The 16,151-nt window shown below is 35.1% G+C and overlaps 1 protein-coding gene across 1 annotated transcript; it reads left to right on the forward strand.

Moving 5' to 3' along the window:
• The first annotated feature begins 470 nt into the window (after nucleotides 1-470).
• LOC147400632 (protein argonaute 4B-like) lies at nucleotides 471-13,298 on the forward strand. Its single transcript, XM_086446401.1, has 23 exons — nucleotides 471-642; nucleotides 1,483-1,710; nucleotides 2,447-2,652; nucleotides 2,739-2,963; nucleotides 3,377-3,513; nucleotides 4,569-4,666; nucleotides 4,756-4,853; nucleotides 5,272-5,437; nucleotides 5,956-6,072; nucleotides 6,171-6,278; nucleotides 6,361-6,423; nucleotides 6,664-6,777; nucleotides 6,873-7,038; nucleotides 7,137-7,249; nucleotides 8,088-8,222; nucleotides 8,289-8,416; nucleotides 9,033-9,098; nucleotides 10,351-10,414; nucleotides 10,536-10,647; nucleotides 10,876-10,949; nucleotides 12,254-12,348; nucleotides 12,437-12,468; nucleotides 12,911-13,298. Exons 2-23 carry the CDS (start codon nucleotides 1,486-1,488, stop codon nucleotides 13,084-13,086), a joined length of 2,718 nt encoding a protein of 905 aa, XP_086302527.1. The 5' UTR covers nucleotides 471-642; nucleotides 1,483-1,485; the 3' UTR covers nucleotides 13,087-13,298.
• Nucleotides 13,299-16,151: the final 2,853 nt, after the last annotated feature.

The following is a 16,151-nucleotide window of genomic DNA, read 5'->3' on the forward strand; positions in this document are numbered from 1 at the left end:
TTCATCTAGAATATAAGAGGGTGCTGATCATAAGTCGTTCAACATTTACCCGATGTGCATGACAAATCAAAATAAAGCACGTGGAAACAATAAACAATCTCGAGACGACTTAGCTTTCAGATTAAACATGTACGGTTGAGATTTCTTCATTCTTGCACATTAAAACTATCGGGTGTACGCTTCACAGAAACAGCGTCGACCGAAAGTAGAAAGATGAGCTGTAATCCTGTAAATTATTTTTTTTACTTTACGTCATCTAAGGGATATTTTCGAGATTTCATACTTCATTTGGAAAGAAACTATTTAGACGAAACGAGAAATTGATGTTATCAGCTACGGTAAACCATCATCCCAAATTCAGGACCGCTGGATGATAACCCCATGTTGGAAGAAACGAATCTGGAGAAAAATAAAATACGGCAATTAAAGATACGTGAGATCGGAGAGATATAATTGCATGGAGGATGTCCGTACGTTTCAGTTAGCGAGTATATAGGAGGAGCGCAACTTACAAACAACAGCGCCGAGAGAGAGAGAGAGAGAGAGGGAAATCGAAGCGATTTGAGTAGCAGAGAGAGAGAGAGATTGAATAGTGATTTAGGGTTTCGAACATTCGATCTTCTTTTTGATTGAGACTCAAAGGTACGTTCGAAGGCTTCCCTCTGTGTGTTTTTAGATTGAAAACTTGGTTTAAAGATCTCAAGATTTGATTTTTTGCCCTTATCGATCACTTCTGAAAAGATTTCAAGTACGTTAAGATTTCAAGTCCATTATCGACAATGTCTCATAATTTTTTGAGTTTTTTTTTTTATATCGATTTTAGGCAGATTCTTTAGTTTTTGTATGTTCAAGCGCTTTATCGGTGATCTTGAGATTGAAAGTTGAATCCCTCTATTTATGAACTAATTTAAATATTTGTTTTGGATTTTTCTATGGTTCATCGACGCTGGACAATGAGAGTAGAACGAATGGATGAGATGGGAAGAGTTTTCCTAGGGATTTCCATGGATTACTATTCTAGCAAACTTGTATTTCTCTTCCTATCTCAGACGTTGAACCCTAACGATCATCGAGTGTTCTTGTATTTCTCCTTTTATCTCAGTCATCGTTGGACGCTCAATGTCCAACAACGTTGGATACTAGAATTTGCTTTTAATGGAAGGACGACATCTTCCCCAAAGTACACCCCTTGATGATGAGTTGATGTTACCCTTAGTTAGATTAATGTTGAACGCATCTCGAGGATCATCTAACATTGTGGACAGTAGGGAACACATCCTCCTTAGCAGTAGTACACTTATACGCGATAATGTATCTTTTATGATGTTTGACATTTGAGTTCTTTAGTTGTTGGTTTTTTTTTATATCTAATAATGACAAAGGTTTTAAACTCGGAAGAGTTGGACTCGGAGGCAACCGAACTATGACTCGTTCACCTTATTACTGACTCATTCGATATTTTGATTTACTTGGCTGATTTAGGAGATGGACTCTTCTTCTCATCCAGAAAGAACAGAGGTGCCCGAGGCTTTGCCACCACCACCACCTGTCCCAGCCAATGTAGTTCCATTGCGAGCAGAAGCAATGAAGCCCAAACGTGTCCCAATGGCGAGGACTGTTATTGGACGAAAGGGGCAAATGATACCATTACTAACTAATCATTTTAGAGTTGGTATTACAAAAACAGATGGCTACTTCTATCATTACAGTGTATGTATTTGCATTTCTTTAGTCCTTCTATTTATTTATTTTTTTCAATCATATTAATGTATGTATGATTTTGAAATTACTGATCCAGACAGTTTTTAAAAAAATATTTATCAAAAAGGGTGCATGCCCATTTTGGTATTTATACATTTTTACCACAGCAGCTACCTTTTGTACTTTCATTTTTCTAAAATTACCATTATACCCTTGTTTGGAATGGTCTTCTATATGGGATTCACAAGAACAGTATAAAACAAAAGTAAAGTCATATAAAATCATTCTATTAATGTATGTATCATTTTACTAAAATTACCTTTATACCATTGTTTTGAAAGAAGAGTATAAAATAAAAGTAAGGTCATGAAAAGGTAAAAGAGTGGACATATGCCTTTTTCAATAAATATTTTAAAAACATGTCTGGCCAGTAATTTATGCAGAATACTTGTCTGGTTTGGTAAAATGCCCTTGTGTGTGAAGGGTTTATTTATAGTTTAAAATATTAATTAAAAGGTTACTTTGAAGATTACATTAAAAAAATGATATTTTTTATAATTTTGAAAACTACCAAAAACATGATCTTAGGGACGTGTTATTGTAATTTTTTTATCAAAATGACACTGATTATGTTAAGTTTTAAGTGTTAAAGTGAGGGCATTTTTGAAATCGAAGCTTTGGTGTCAGAACCACTTCTACTTCTCTCTTATAATGGTAAAGATGTATTTATTTTCCATTGGAGCAGGTTTCCATGTCTTACGAAGATGATCGTCCTGTGGAGGCGAAAGGTATTGGAAGAAAAGTGATGGCTAAACTTTATGAGACTTACAGTACCGAGTTAGCTGAGAAGAGATTTGCTTATGATGGAGAGAAGAGTCTGTTTACTGTTGGTGCTCTGCCACGAAACAAACTTGACTTCATTGTTGTGCTCGACAATGTCTCATCAAAGAAGTAAACATTTGATTTATGTTTGGTACTTTACTCCAAAATATCATTTTGGATCTACACATGAATTTAACGTGTGATTTTATGTGTAGAATTGCGGGAAAGGGAAGCCCAAATGGTTCTGAAAGTCCAAATGAGAATGAACGGAAGAGGTTCAAGCGTCAATACCAATCCAAAATATTTAAAGTAGAGATAAGTTTTGCTGCCAAAATCCCAATTCAAGCCATTGTCAACGCATTACGTGGACAAGAAACAGAGGACTCCCAAGAAGTTATAAGAGTTTTGGATATCATCTTAAGACAACACGCTGCAATACAGTAAGTTGAAGTCAATGTTACCTTGACACTTACCATTAACATGGTAGAACAAGTTTTTCTTAATTTTTGTTTAAAATGAATTTACATTAAGAGTGACTTGGGGTTATCCTACTCAAAACTTTCTCTGTGTCCCAGTCCGGCCCACACGTTTGCGGGTGTGTTGAGTTTAGTACCACATCAGACACTCATTGCCTTGTCCCTCTCTATTATAAGCTCTTGGGCCTCTCCACTCATTGCCAATTGGTTTTGAGTTGTACCTCCAAATTTATCAATTACGAGATTATCCCGCAGAAGATCTGTTGTACACAAGTTAATATTTTCATGTCTCCACATTGGTTGAAGTTATGTTTGGGATCTTTTGATGAATCTTGATTTATTTGGCTTGTCATTCCACACTCGCTCTTTCTGTATAGGGGTTGCCTCCTTGTCCGACAATCTTTTTTCCATAATGAGCCAAGGAACTTTACTGACCTCGGAGGTGGTGTTCTGGGATGTAGAGGGCTTCATTCCAGTTTTAGAGCAACACAAGGGGGCTTATCTCTAAATATTGGTACATTTATTTTTCTTTTTCTTTTATATTTTTTTTTGGTTTGGGGGGATACAAAATGGGAATGATAACTCCAAAATTGCTGGCCTAGAAGTTTTTAAAATACCTATCAAAAGGGAATGTACTCATATATATGGGTCCCGTTCCGCACCCTACGTGTTTCGTCCTACATGGGTTAGAAGTTTTGGAATAGATTGGTGAGGATGATCTCTATGGTGAGGAGATCATCCTCACCAAAAATCAGCCCATTCCAAAACTTCTAACCCCATCAAAAATGGTTTACAAAAAATGGACGGTCCACGATTTTTATTCAGAATGGGCTGATTTTTTATGAGGAGGATCTTCGACCGTAGAGATCATCCATACCACAAATCAGCCCATTCCAAAACTTCTAACCCATGTAGGACAAAACACGTAGGATAAAGTGTAGGGTGCCGAACATATATATATATGTGTGTGTGTGTGTGTGTGTGGGTGGGTGGGTGGCGTTCGGAGGCCCTAAAGAGAGCCAAACATTTTTTCAATCTATGGGTTAGAAGTTTTGAAATGGGCTGATTTTTTGTAACCCCTATTTTGAAAAATGTTTGGCTCTCTTTAGGGCCTCCGAATACTTCCCTATATATATATATATTTATGAGTTAGGATCCAGAACAGTGTCCCGTTCCTACAATAAAGGTATGGTATCTACATGGCATGTTTGTTGGTGTTTAAAAAACCTAGGGCTCTTGACTAAGCCATGCATGAAGCCCGTTGTGTTTAATAAAAATGTGACACGTAGACACCATACATTGTTATAGGAACGTGACACCGTTCTGGATCGCGACTCTTTATTATACCAAAACAGGTACCATTGTATGGTTAGTTCATCATGTTTCTCTTTACACTTGTTTTGAATAGTCTTTTATTTGGTATCAAATATATAATTATAATTATGAATGACCGTATAGTGGATACCTTTCATGATAAAAATAAATAATTACCAAACGAGTACATACACCTCTCCCCCTGCTTATTCAATTGTTACTTATGGTTAATGGTTCTGTTACCGTCAAGTGCAGACGTATCTACTACAATGATTATACGGCCTGGACCCGTTATTGATTTTCTGGTGGCTAACCAAGATTTGAGGGATCCCCGGGATATTAAGTGGGACAAGGTAAGCAATTTTTATGCTCAAAATTTTGTCATCCTGTGATAGAACCATTTCTCACATCAAAAGCTTTTGTTACTTGTCCGTATCAACAGGCTAAAAGATTGCTAAAAAATCTGAGGATAACAGCAAGTCCCTCTAATGTGGAATATAAAATCACTGGATTGAGTGATTTACCCTGCAACAGACAATTGTAAGCTTTTATTCCTTTATTTAAGTGCATATACTCATTTTAGTATTTATTTATATTTTTTTTAGAGCTGTGCTAAACTGACTAAATAAAAAAGACACTCAAATAAACTCAACTGAGTTAGAATGTGCACAGAACCATAGATTTTTTCCTCGAGATACACAAGAAAAAATCTATGGTTATGTGCACATTCCACGTCAATTGAGTGAATTTGAGGTATATGACCATTTTCATGAATATTAAAAAGAAAGAATAATGCTGCTTCAGTAATTTTCATAAAATACATAGCTGTTTTAGTAATTTCCTCTTATTGTAATTTTCTTTGAATGTCCTCTGTTAAATTGGTAGTATAAGTAAAAGGGGGATGTGCTTTCTTTGAATGTTGCATTTTGGTTATTTTGTCTTGTTTTTCATGTTGTAGGTTTACTTTAAAACAAAAGGGAAATGGAGGTGGAGAGGTCCAAACCATTGAACTGACAGTGTATGACTATTTTGTTAATTACCGCCATATAGAACTACGTATGTCTGCAGGGATGCCTTGCATTAATGTCGGGAAACCAAAGCGACCAACTTACTTTCCAATTGAGGTGTAGTTTATTGATTTTTAATCGTGTTTGCTTTCTTGTGGTACACATGGTTTTTAAACTTATGAGTGGACTTGAAATTCCGCTGAGTCGACTCTACACATTGGATTTTGATACATCTCAATCACAATACTTGGTGGAACAACTCAAAGTCTCATCAACTCGGTCGAGCCAAGTAGAAAATACCTTGAATTGGGTCAGATCTCTATTGAGAGATACACAACATATCATTGAAATACATGTTTTATTCTGATTGTTGGATTTTATGTTTTAACGATTGGGATTTTGTGCTTTCACGGGTAACAATATTTATAAATATTAAAAAAAAATGTAAATATTATTATTTTTGTAAACTACTAAAAACCAATTTCAAATATTTATAAAATTAATTAATTTTTATTTGAGTTGGACATTGATTTGACACAACGTGATGGACATTAGAGCCGAGTCTAGATTTTGAGTTGTAAAACAATTGTGGTACGTACCTATAAAGATCAAATTTGCTTCCTGCATGTTTTCAGCTTTGCTCGTTAGTTTCCTTACAAAGGTACACAAAGGCACTATCCACTCAACAGAGATCCTGTCTAGTAGAGAAATCGAGACAAAAGCCCCAAGAAAGGATGAATGTTTTGACTAATGTACGTTTCTGCTCGATGCTCTTCACCATTCTAGGTTGGTTTGTTTTGATATAAATATGTTCAAGTTGTTCCTCTTAACATTGGCTCTCTTTTGGCAGGCTTTGAGAAGCAACAATTATGATGCGGACCCAATGTTTAGTACTTGTGGGATTTCAATTAATTCTCCCTTTACTCAGGTTGAAGGACGTGTTCTATCTGCCCCAAAGGTATATCTATTTGTCTATATTTTATTTTTCTGATGTACCTTGGCAAGAAAGGCTTTTGTTAATATGTAAAGCTTTGCATTAGTTGAAAGTGGGAAATGGAGAGGATTTCTTCCCTCGGAATGGGCGGTGGAACTTTAATAACAAGGTGCTCTATTCTATTTCCACCATATTTATTTTACCAAAGTGTGCAAGTATTTTGCCAAAATAGCTGACCAGAAAGTTTTTTTAAAAAAAATCTAAATATAATTATAATATTTATGAAAAGTGTATATATCTGTATGAAGTTCAAAGTTAATTTCAAAATCATATGTGCCCATTTTTGTTGTTTCTTCATATTTGATGGTGTTGGTCCTCCTGGCAAGTAATCCATATATGCACCGTGTAGAAACTAGTGAATCCCATAAGGATTGAACGTTGGGCTGTTGTAAACTTCTCGGCTCGATGTGATACACGTAGTCTTGTTCGAGATCTAATCAGATGTGGACAACAGAAAGGCATTGTAAGTTCTGTCATTTGTGTTGAATCAAACATTCCCCCTTCAAGAATATTTTTTTTTGCTCAGATTTTCTGATGTTTTATTCATCTTTTTAACAGTTAATAGATTCTCCATTTGATGTACTTGAAGAGAATCATCAATTAAGACGGGACTCTACCACTGTTCGAGTGGATACGATGTTTGAACTAATAAAGTCAAAACTTCCTAGTGCCCCTCAATTTCTTCTTTGCATTCTTCCAGAGAGGAAAAACTCTGCTATCTATGGTTGGATCATTTTAAAAAAAATACTTTTTCTTCCTTCGTATAGGTAAGTATATCTCTAATTTTAACATATGAGATATTGTTTGATGATCCCTTCTAAGGTCCTTGGAAGAAGAAGAATCTCGTGGATTTTGGAATCGTTACTCAGTGCATCGCACCTACGAGAGTCAATGATCAATACCTTACAAATGTTCTCTTGAAGATTAATTCCAAAGTAAGCTAAAGCTTTAATTGAGATATTTCATCTGTGTCTTAGTTGACAACAGTCAATGGATCATATCAAACCTGAAATACGATCCAATTACTTCAGACATGATAACCTATAAATTGGTTCTAGTTTAGCCACGATCTGATAGGGGACCCTACCCAATAAAATGTGAGTAATTATGTATTATGTCATGGGTCGGGTTCCGTATACCCCTATTACGACTCACATTGCGACACACCGTTTTGTCTTATATGGGAAAAAATGTTTGGAATGGGCTGATTTTTTGTGAGGATGATCTCTATGGTGAGGAGATCATCCTTGCCAAAAATCAGCTCATTATGAAATTTCTAGCCCCATGTTTACAAGTTGAAAATTTTTAGACCGTCCAATTTTTGTAAATCAATTTTGATGGGGTTAGAAGTTTTGGAATGGGATGATTTTTTTGCCATGATGATCCCCTTATCACAGAGATCATTCTCACAAAAAATCAGCCCATTCCAAACATTTTTGCCCATATAAGACAAACGGTGAGTCGTAATAGGGGTCGTAATAACGCCATCCTTATGTCATATTTTAGTATGTTTTATTTTTACCAAGGCGTGTTCGATGTATGTCATTTTAATGAATTTACCCTTGTACCCTTGTTTTTGAACCTCAATAAAAGGCCATTTGTATGAAATTCAAAACAAGGGTATAAAAAACAGTAAAATGACTGTACAACCTGTATCCATTTTGGTAAAAATTAATAAATACAATAAATGATATTTTGTACGTTCTTAATTATTTTTTACAAAGTGATTTGCCATTTTCTTATCTTGTTTTGTTTTTTCTTAATATATTACAGCTTGGCGGGATTAATTCATTGTTGACTGTTGAACATGCTTCTACCACTCTTGTTTCTAAGATTCCTACTCTTATCATTGGGATGGATGTCTCACATAGTTCTCCTGGCCAGTCTGATGTCCCATCTATCGCTGCGGTAACATACTTGCCCTCTTTGTTCATAAAAATACATAGCTGTATTTTAATCTGGTGAAATTATTAGGTGGTCAGCTCGAGACAATGGCCATTGATTTCTCGCTATAGAGCATCAGTGAGGACACAATCACCAAAGGTTGAAATGATAGGTTCTCTATTTAAACCAGTAGGCAATGTGGATGAAGGCATAATTCGGTAGGTTTTACTGCATAAATACTTCAATAATTTATATGTATTATATCATAATTTTATTTAAATATATCATGCATATGAGGCCTACACTTTATGCCTCAAAGGTTTTTTCAACATCTTGAAACAATGACTGAGAGTGAGTCATATCTACAGTCATTGTCTCAATCCAAATTCTTTTGGTCGGGTCTTCCTCTTGATGGTAATCAGCCTTTGTGGAACTCAATACTGAAATATGATAAATTAAATATAATTATAATATATAGTATGAGTCGGGTACCCTTGACTCAAGAAACAACACAGGATCTTGACCGTATAAACAAAATTTCCAACAGTTTGGATTGTCTGCATATCCTAGTAATACACATCCGTATGTTATGTATCTCGAGGATAATTACTAACCATTAGATGTTGTGTTTAAATGGTCAGTATCATGTATTATTTCTCGAGTCAATGGAACCTAACCCATGGTGTAATACATATTTTAGAATATGTTGCATTTCAAGACTCTTGAAGCTCCTGTGTTAGATGGGGCAGATTGTTAGATATATTTCCTGGAATACTCTTACTGATTCAGTTATCATGGTTGACCAAAAGGGCTATGATGTTCTTTCAATTTCAGGGAGCTTTTGATTGATTTTTATTCGAGTTCAGGGCAAAGGAAGCCTGAACAGATAATCATTTTCAGGTATATAATTGCTTTTCTTCTTGGAAAGTTTGAAGGAAATTTTCATTGTTTAGGCCTTCATAGGTTTGAGGATTTTGCTATAGCTGGCCTGGACCCCTTTAAAATAAGGTGCCACACTTGTTTTTAAATAAATAAGTTATCGTTTTAACTAACACAATACGCCTGATGCACGAGACCATTTCTTTAAGTTAATAGCTTCTTGGGTATTTGGAGACAAGGTTGGTTTGGCTTGTACCACCAGAAGTTGCTTGCTTTGCCAACAACGTGAGTGAGTAGTTCTGCATGATTTTACAGTAAATCTAAATTTTTTGTAGAAAATTGGGTATGAGGAAAAATGGTTACAAATAGAAAAATACACAAATCAGACATTAAGAGAGAACATGACACAAAAACTTATATGGGATCCTACTATTTCCCTGAAAAATCAGGGTTACTCTCAACAGTTTCAATTCCTCTATAAAAAAATAAAATAAATAAATGAATACCTGAACTCAATATTAAGATCCAAATCCGATCCATTAACAATCAGGTCAGACCCTTACCGGATCGATTTTTTTCCGGAACTCATTATTAAGATCCAAACCCAATCCTTTAACAATTGGATCCAGCTTATATACTTTCTAACATATTATCGGATCGGGACATGGTTGATCCAAATCCGATCCAATAAGATATCAAATCCTTATTGGAATCCAAAACATCAATCCAGACCCGATGTTATTCAGAACAGATCGGATTTCAGGTCTGATCCTATCGATTCACAGCCCTATGAATTTATTCCCCTAACCGTTCCTGGTGGGCAGTCCATTCTGCCAACATAATACAACCAATAGAATAGAAACAAGTCACAAACATAACAATTTTATTTAGTCTTTCTAGAAGGTGGCATGTGCAAACACAAATGTATCAAAAGTGCTTGCCTGTAATTTAAAATATTGATTAGATTACTTATTAAAAAGGATATTTTTGTAATTTTGAAAACTAAGGAACGTGATTATACAGTGGTAGATTGCATTTTTTTACCACAATGACCCTGATTATATTAATATATTAAATTTAAATATGAAAGTGGGGGCATTTATGGCCCCTCAAATTTTGGGTCGAACCACTTCTACTCCGCCTTCTCTCATTATAAAGATATCTCATCCCATCTTTAAAGGTTGTAATGTTGTATAATAGCATTAATCGAATCAATCTACCTTCTTTGCGCCTTTTTTCTCTTCATTATTCATTTATTATGCATTCTTATCAGGGATGGTGTAGGCGAATCACAGTTCAACCAAGTCTTAAACATGGAATTGGATCAAATCATTGAGGTTATCTTGCTAAAACAGAAACACTGCAATAGCAATTTGGATTAAAAGTTATTTTTTCTGTTTAGTACTTAGAAGATGTGCTATTATCAATGTTCCTTTTTTCACACTTTTGCTGGTACAGGCCTGTAGGTTCCTTGATGACCAGTGGAATCCGAAGTTTATGGTGATTGTTGCACAGAAAAATCACCATACAAAATTCTTTCAGCCCGGATCTCCTGAGAATGTTCCACCTGGTTAGCCCACTCTGAACTCCTTCATCGGTAGATGAAATGCTAATTAATTTACGTGAGATTTTATTGCCACACCAACTTTTGACAAATGCCACCCCAATTCGAATGTAAGTCACCAAAGAATTATTAGCACACATCTTAGGGTGGTGTTAGCAAAAATGTTAGTGTGGCAATTGAATCTCTCTTAATTCATGCAATGTAAACTTTTTTCTGTGTTTTTCATGTTTGCAGGGACAGTTATTGACAACATAGTTTGCCATCCTCGAAATAATGATTTCTACATGTGTGCCCATGCTGGAATGATTGTGAGTTTTGAAATATATATCATTCATCCAACGTTTAAAATCTCATTTCGATGCAATGTTTTTGGTCAAGATCAAAACTGAAATGGTATGAGCCGAAACATTCTGAATTCCCTTTAACATTCAATGTTTCAGAGTCAATCGGATTTGTTCTGGTTTTGGCCAAATCTGGAATTTTCTGTGGAAACATTCTGAAATGGCTCAAGATTTGTGCCATTTATTTTTGTCAGAAGGCCTTTTTTTTTGGTTATTCAAATATTGATTAAAGGAAAATTATGGATTAACTTCGTTGGACAATGCGCTTACGTGGCAGTTGTTTTTTTTTTTTTTTTTTTAACTTGTATCTCAAGAAAAGATATCTATGGTTATCTGTGTTGACAACCATTTGCCCCAAAAGACCGATCTGATGGGGAAGGCGAAACTATGAATATAAGAGGGTCATGGGCACGATACGTGAACACATGACGCCCGGGAGTGGAGGCGGATAAAACAACACTCCCCCTCTCACCTATAAGGGTGGAAAATTCCTTCGAGGAGACTCGAACCCATGGCCTAAACAAACCTAGCGCTCTGATACCATGTTGACAACCATTTGCCCCAAAAGACTGATCTGATGGGGAAGGCGAAACTATGAATATAAGAGGGTCATGGGCACGATACGTGAACACATGACGCCTGGGAGTGGAGGCGGATAAAACAACACTCAACTGGTTGTCAACAATCTGTACACTGCCACATCAGTGCAGTGTTGAACGCAGTGTCCAACAAAGCTCTTTATTAAAGGGTTTTGAAGGATTACATAGTAAAAAAGGATACTTTTGTAATTTTGAAAACTAAGCAACGTGTCACAGGCTTAATCTTAATGTGGTTTTTTAATTACCAAAATGACCCTGACTATATTAAATTTAAATATAAAGTGGGGGCATTTATGATCACTCAGATTTTGGTGTGGAACCACTTCTATTCTACCTTGTCTCATTATAATAGACTAGACTACCAAATCTATCCTTATTTTTGGGTTAAGCTATGCTCTCATGAGCGTATGTATACATAATATCTATATGAATGATAAAACACATCCGTGGGTCCCACAATTACTACAGTTATGGAGGATAAGCATCCCATCTACCTTTTGTGTGGACCTCACTTTATTGTCGTTCCTCCCCTTCCCTTTTTTCATTAGTACCCCTCTAACTACTATTTTCCTCTTTTAACCCTTGTAGTGCATCTATATTGTCCAAATGCATGAGTGATATCCATAAGTTATTATGTTTTTGTTGACTAAGGACCCCATTTTTATTGTATAGGGAACGACTAGGCCAACACATTACCATGTTCTATTAGATGAGATTGGCTTTTCTTCTGACGATCTTCAGGAGCTTGTGCACTCTCTATCCTATGTGTAAGTAGATTTTATACCTAACCACTTATGTGAAGAATGATGTTTGGATCTGCAATATAACATGGAGATGTGTCTTTGGACTTTGCAGGTACCAACGGAGCACCACAGCCATTTCTGTAGGTAATGAGATTTTCTTCAGACTGTTTTGTTTTTTGTGTTGTGGGGACTTTCATCATTCTAAGAACAATAGTATATGATGCTCGGTTTTGATCTGATCCATGACAGCCCTACACTATACAGCCAAGATCATTTGGTACCCAGTAATAGTAGTAAGAATCAGGATCACATATGGTATCTACGTGGCATGTGTTTGGTTGGAGTTTAAAACACATCGGAGTCCTAAAAAAGCCTTTTTTTCTAAGCGTGCACAGCCCGATGTATTTATTCTACAATAAAAATAGTGCCACATAGACACTGTAGGTTGCTATAGGGTAATCGGTGAAAGGTAAATGATACCCGTTTGGTGCGGTGTCTTGAGAAATGATGAATGTTTCACTCTCTCAAAATTCTTGCAAAAAATAAAAAATAAAAAAATTGTAAACGTATGGTGTGTTTCCTGCAGTTGCTCCAATTTGTTACGCGCATCTTGCGGCAGCGCAGATGTCTCAGTTTATGAAGTTTGATGAAATGTCAGAGACTTCTTCAATTCCTGCTGGGCTGACTTCTGCTGGGCCTCCCTCAGTCCCTGAACTTCCCCGACTGCATCAAAATGTTTCCCACTCCATGTTCTTCTGTTAGTCAAGAGGGGGGATATTTATTTTTCAAATCCTGATTATTTTTCTTGGCAACTTGGATTCTTTTTTCTTTTTTTAAAAAAAAATTTATGATTGGTTCATGATTAGTCTTTGGTTGGATTTTGAGAACGTTATAATTCATTTGATTTGATTTGTTAAGATCAACATTGAATTGTTAGACACAGAAAAGTGAGTCAAATATTTGCAATTTTTTTGATGTGTTGTTAAAAATATTCTTTTAATCTGCATCAGTACTTAGCAATTTTGAAGGAAAATAGTTTTCAATGTCATCATGAGACTCTGTCCAATGAACAACTGAGATTTGAAGATATGTCCTAGGGATTCCCTAGAAAATGCACAGACTATAATATGTTAAGGTTCACATAATACTGAAATTGGCAACCAAGAGATGATCAATTTTCAAGGTTTGATCTCGGTCTTCTCTTATTGACTAATACAAAAGGACCTCAATTCCTTCATCATTTTCAACCTATAGGCAAAATCCCTTGGTTTTTTTCTTCCCAAAAATCTGTAGTCTTCAAGCTCTTAAACCACAATGGTAAATTATTTTCATTTTATTTAACCTCATCTTTAATCCACATTTTCTTCCTCTCCTACCCAAAACTCCATCATAATTCTATCTTGTTCTTTATACTTGGAGGTTGAAAGGAAAAAAATTAAAATGGGAGATGACGATTAAATCTTGCCTAGGATTGAAGATGACCATAATTAAGGGTTTTTAGTTAGGAGGTTGAAGAGAGGGATATTAATGGGGCAATGTTCACCAACCGTTGGGGGTTGTCGTAATCACATTTTCAATTTTTTTTTTTTAATTTTAATTTTTTTTTTAAGTGGGAGGTTATGTGCTTTATTAGAGATGTCTTATAGACTTAACTACCCCTATAAAGAAGAGTCTGACCAGTCTTACTAACTTAACAAGATTTCAACTCTTACTAAGGATTGTTGACCTTGTCGAGGACAAAATTCTATGAACTTTTGGAAAAAAAAAATTCAAAAAACAATTATTGTTTACCATTGAATTTTAATTTTAAATTTTGGAGTTCCATGGAAGTTCAGTAGCTATCTATTATCAAAACCTTGGATGAAGCCCTATTTATCTATTTATTATTATTTATTTTTGCTATCTGAGTTTTCCATGAAATCTGGAGGGTTGTGGTGTTTGATTGCCAATGTCGCAAATCATTTTAGGAACAGGACCCTTGATAAGACTTAAAATCTTCATTGGTAACTAAAGTGGGTTTTCTATTAAAAGAGCCTGACTAGCCTTACTAACTTAGTAAATCACCTTGTGGCATAAAAAAAAACATGATCTGATCCCACAGGATTGTAGCGGACAAAATTCTATAGACCATGAAAGAAAAAAAATTAAACTCTTACTGAGTTAGGATGGAAAGTGTTATTATATGAAAAGAGTACAACTAACCTTACTTACCACTGAAGTTCAATAGTCATCTATTTAAAAAACTTTGAATCAATCCCCATTTATTTATTTATTTATTTATGTGATCTGAGTTTTCCATGAAATCTAGAGGGCTGTGGTGTTTGATTGCCAATGTCCTAAATCATATGCGCAAAACCACCCTTTGTAAGACTTGAAATCTTCTTTGGTAACTAAAGTGAGTTTTTTTTTTTTATATATTAAGAGTGATGTTAAATGCACATTGTTTTTTGCCAACACCCCTGAAGCCCTTTTCTCTCTCCTGCCCATAGTGAAAAAAGCAAACTTTCTGATTTAATCACCTTGTGACATTCAAAAACATGATCCAATGTAATGGAGTTGTAGAGGACAAAATTATATGAACTTTTAAAAAAACAAAATTAAAAAAAATAATTATTTTTCATCGTTGAATTTTATTTTTAAATTTGGGTCGGTGGCCGTCCACTTTCAACAACAGGGATCAAACTCAAAAAATGATATTTTTTTACATTTTTTTTTTTTCGAATATGAATATTTTCATAAAATCTAAAATGCTATGTTGTTCGATTGTCAATGTGATAATCAATGTGGGCCCAACGACCCTTTTCAAGATTTGAAATCTGAAAAAATAAATATGTGGGCAGAGGGCAAGAGAGATGCCAATGTACCACATGTCAAATGCTTGTTGGGTTGTGAGCCAACACGTCATAGGGTATCCTAGGCGTTTGGCCAAAAACGGCTCTCATTTAGCATTTCTTTTTTATTAAAAGAGCCCGACTAGCCTTGCTAACTTTTAAGAAATCACCGTGGCATAAAAAAAAATGATCTGGTCCAACAGGATTGTAGAGGGCAAAATTCTATAGACCATGAAAGAAAAAAATTAAAATCTTACTAAGTTAGAAAGGAAAGTGTTATTATACAAAAGGAGTCCGACTAGCCTTATTTAGTAAGATTTCAATTTTTACTATGGATAGTTAAACTCACATTCTATTGACTTCGAAGGGAAAAAGAGTTCCGTGGAAGTTCAATTGCTGTCCATTTTTAAAACCTTGAATCAAGAATTATTTTATTTTATTTTTGTGACTTGAGTTTTCCATGAAATCTAGAGTGCTGTGGTGTTGGATTTGCCAATGTGATAATCCATTTGAGCAAAACGGTCCTTACTAAGATTTTAGACTTAAAATCTTAGTAAAGTATTTCTATAAAAAAGAGTACCAACTTAGGTTATTTGGTACGATATCTCAATTCTTTGTAAGGAGGTTATGACATCCAAAAACATGATCGGATAAAAAAATTGTTTTCAATGTTAGAATTTTAATTTTAAATTTGGGAGTATAGATGGATTGACAAAAACAAATTTAAGCATCATCATAACTCATCCCCAATACTTGAAGAAAGCTGCATCAGTCCCAATTCACTACTCAATCTGTCTCTCAAAGTCGTGCATCTTCATATTTTTAGAAAAACAAATGGGAAAAAAAAAAAAACTTACATGCGGTGGGGAGATCCTCGAAACAAAACACATGAAAAGGAGCATTTCTATGCAACTATCAATGATTCCATCATTTTAGAAATAACAATGAAATCTTACTAGCTTTAGAAAAGGAAGAGAGATGGATTGTGAAAAATGC

This window comes from Akebia trifoliata, chromosome 6, assembly GCF_017979445.1.
Source record: "Akebia trifoliata isolate Shusen 1 chromosome 6, ASM1797944v1, whole genome shotgun sequence".
Lineage (NCBI taxonomy): Eukaryota > Viridiplantae > Streptophyta > Magnoliopsida > Ranunculales > Lardizabalaceae > Akebia > Akebia trifoliata.

What these genes read in the sequence shown, in the direction of transcription:
- LOC147400632 (XM_086446401.1), top strand. Translation starts at nt 1,486, where the DNA reads ATGGACTCTTCTTCTCATCCAGAAAGAACAGAGGTGCCCGAGGCTTTG. An exon ending in ATGTCCCATCTATCGCTGCG is followed by an intron (nt 8,223 to 8,288) that starts GTAACATACTTG and finishes TGAAATTATTAG; the next exon opens with GTGGTCAGCTCGAGACAATG. An exon ending in AATTGGATCAAATCATTGAG is followed by an intron (nt 10,415 to 10,535) that starts GTTATCTTGCTA and finishes TTGCTGGTACAG; the next exon opens with GCCTGTAGGTTCCTTGATGA.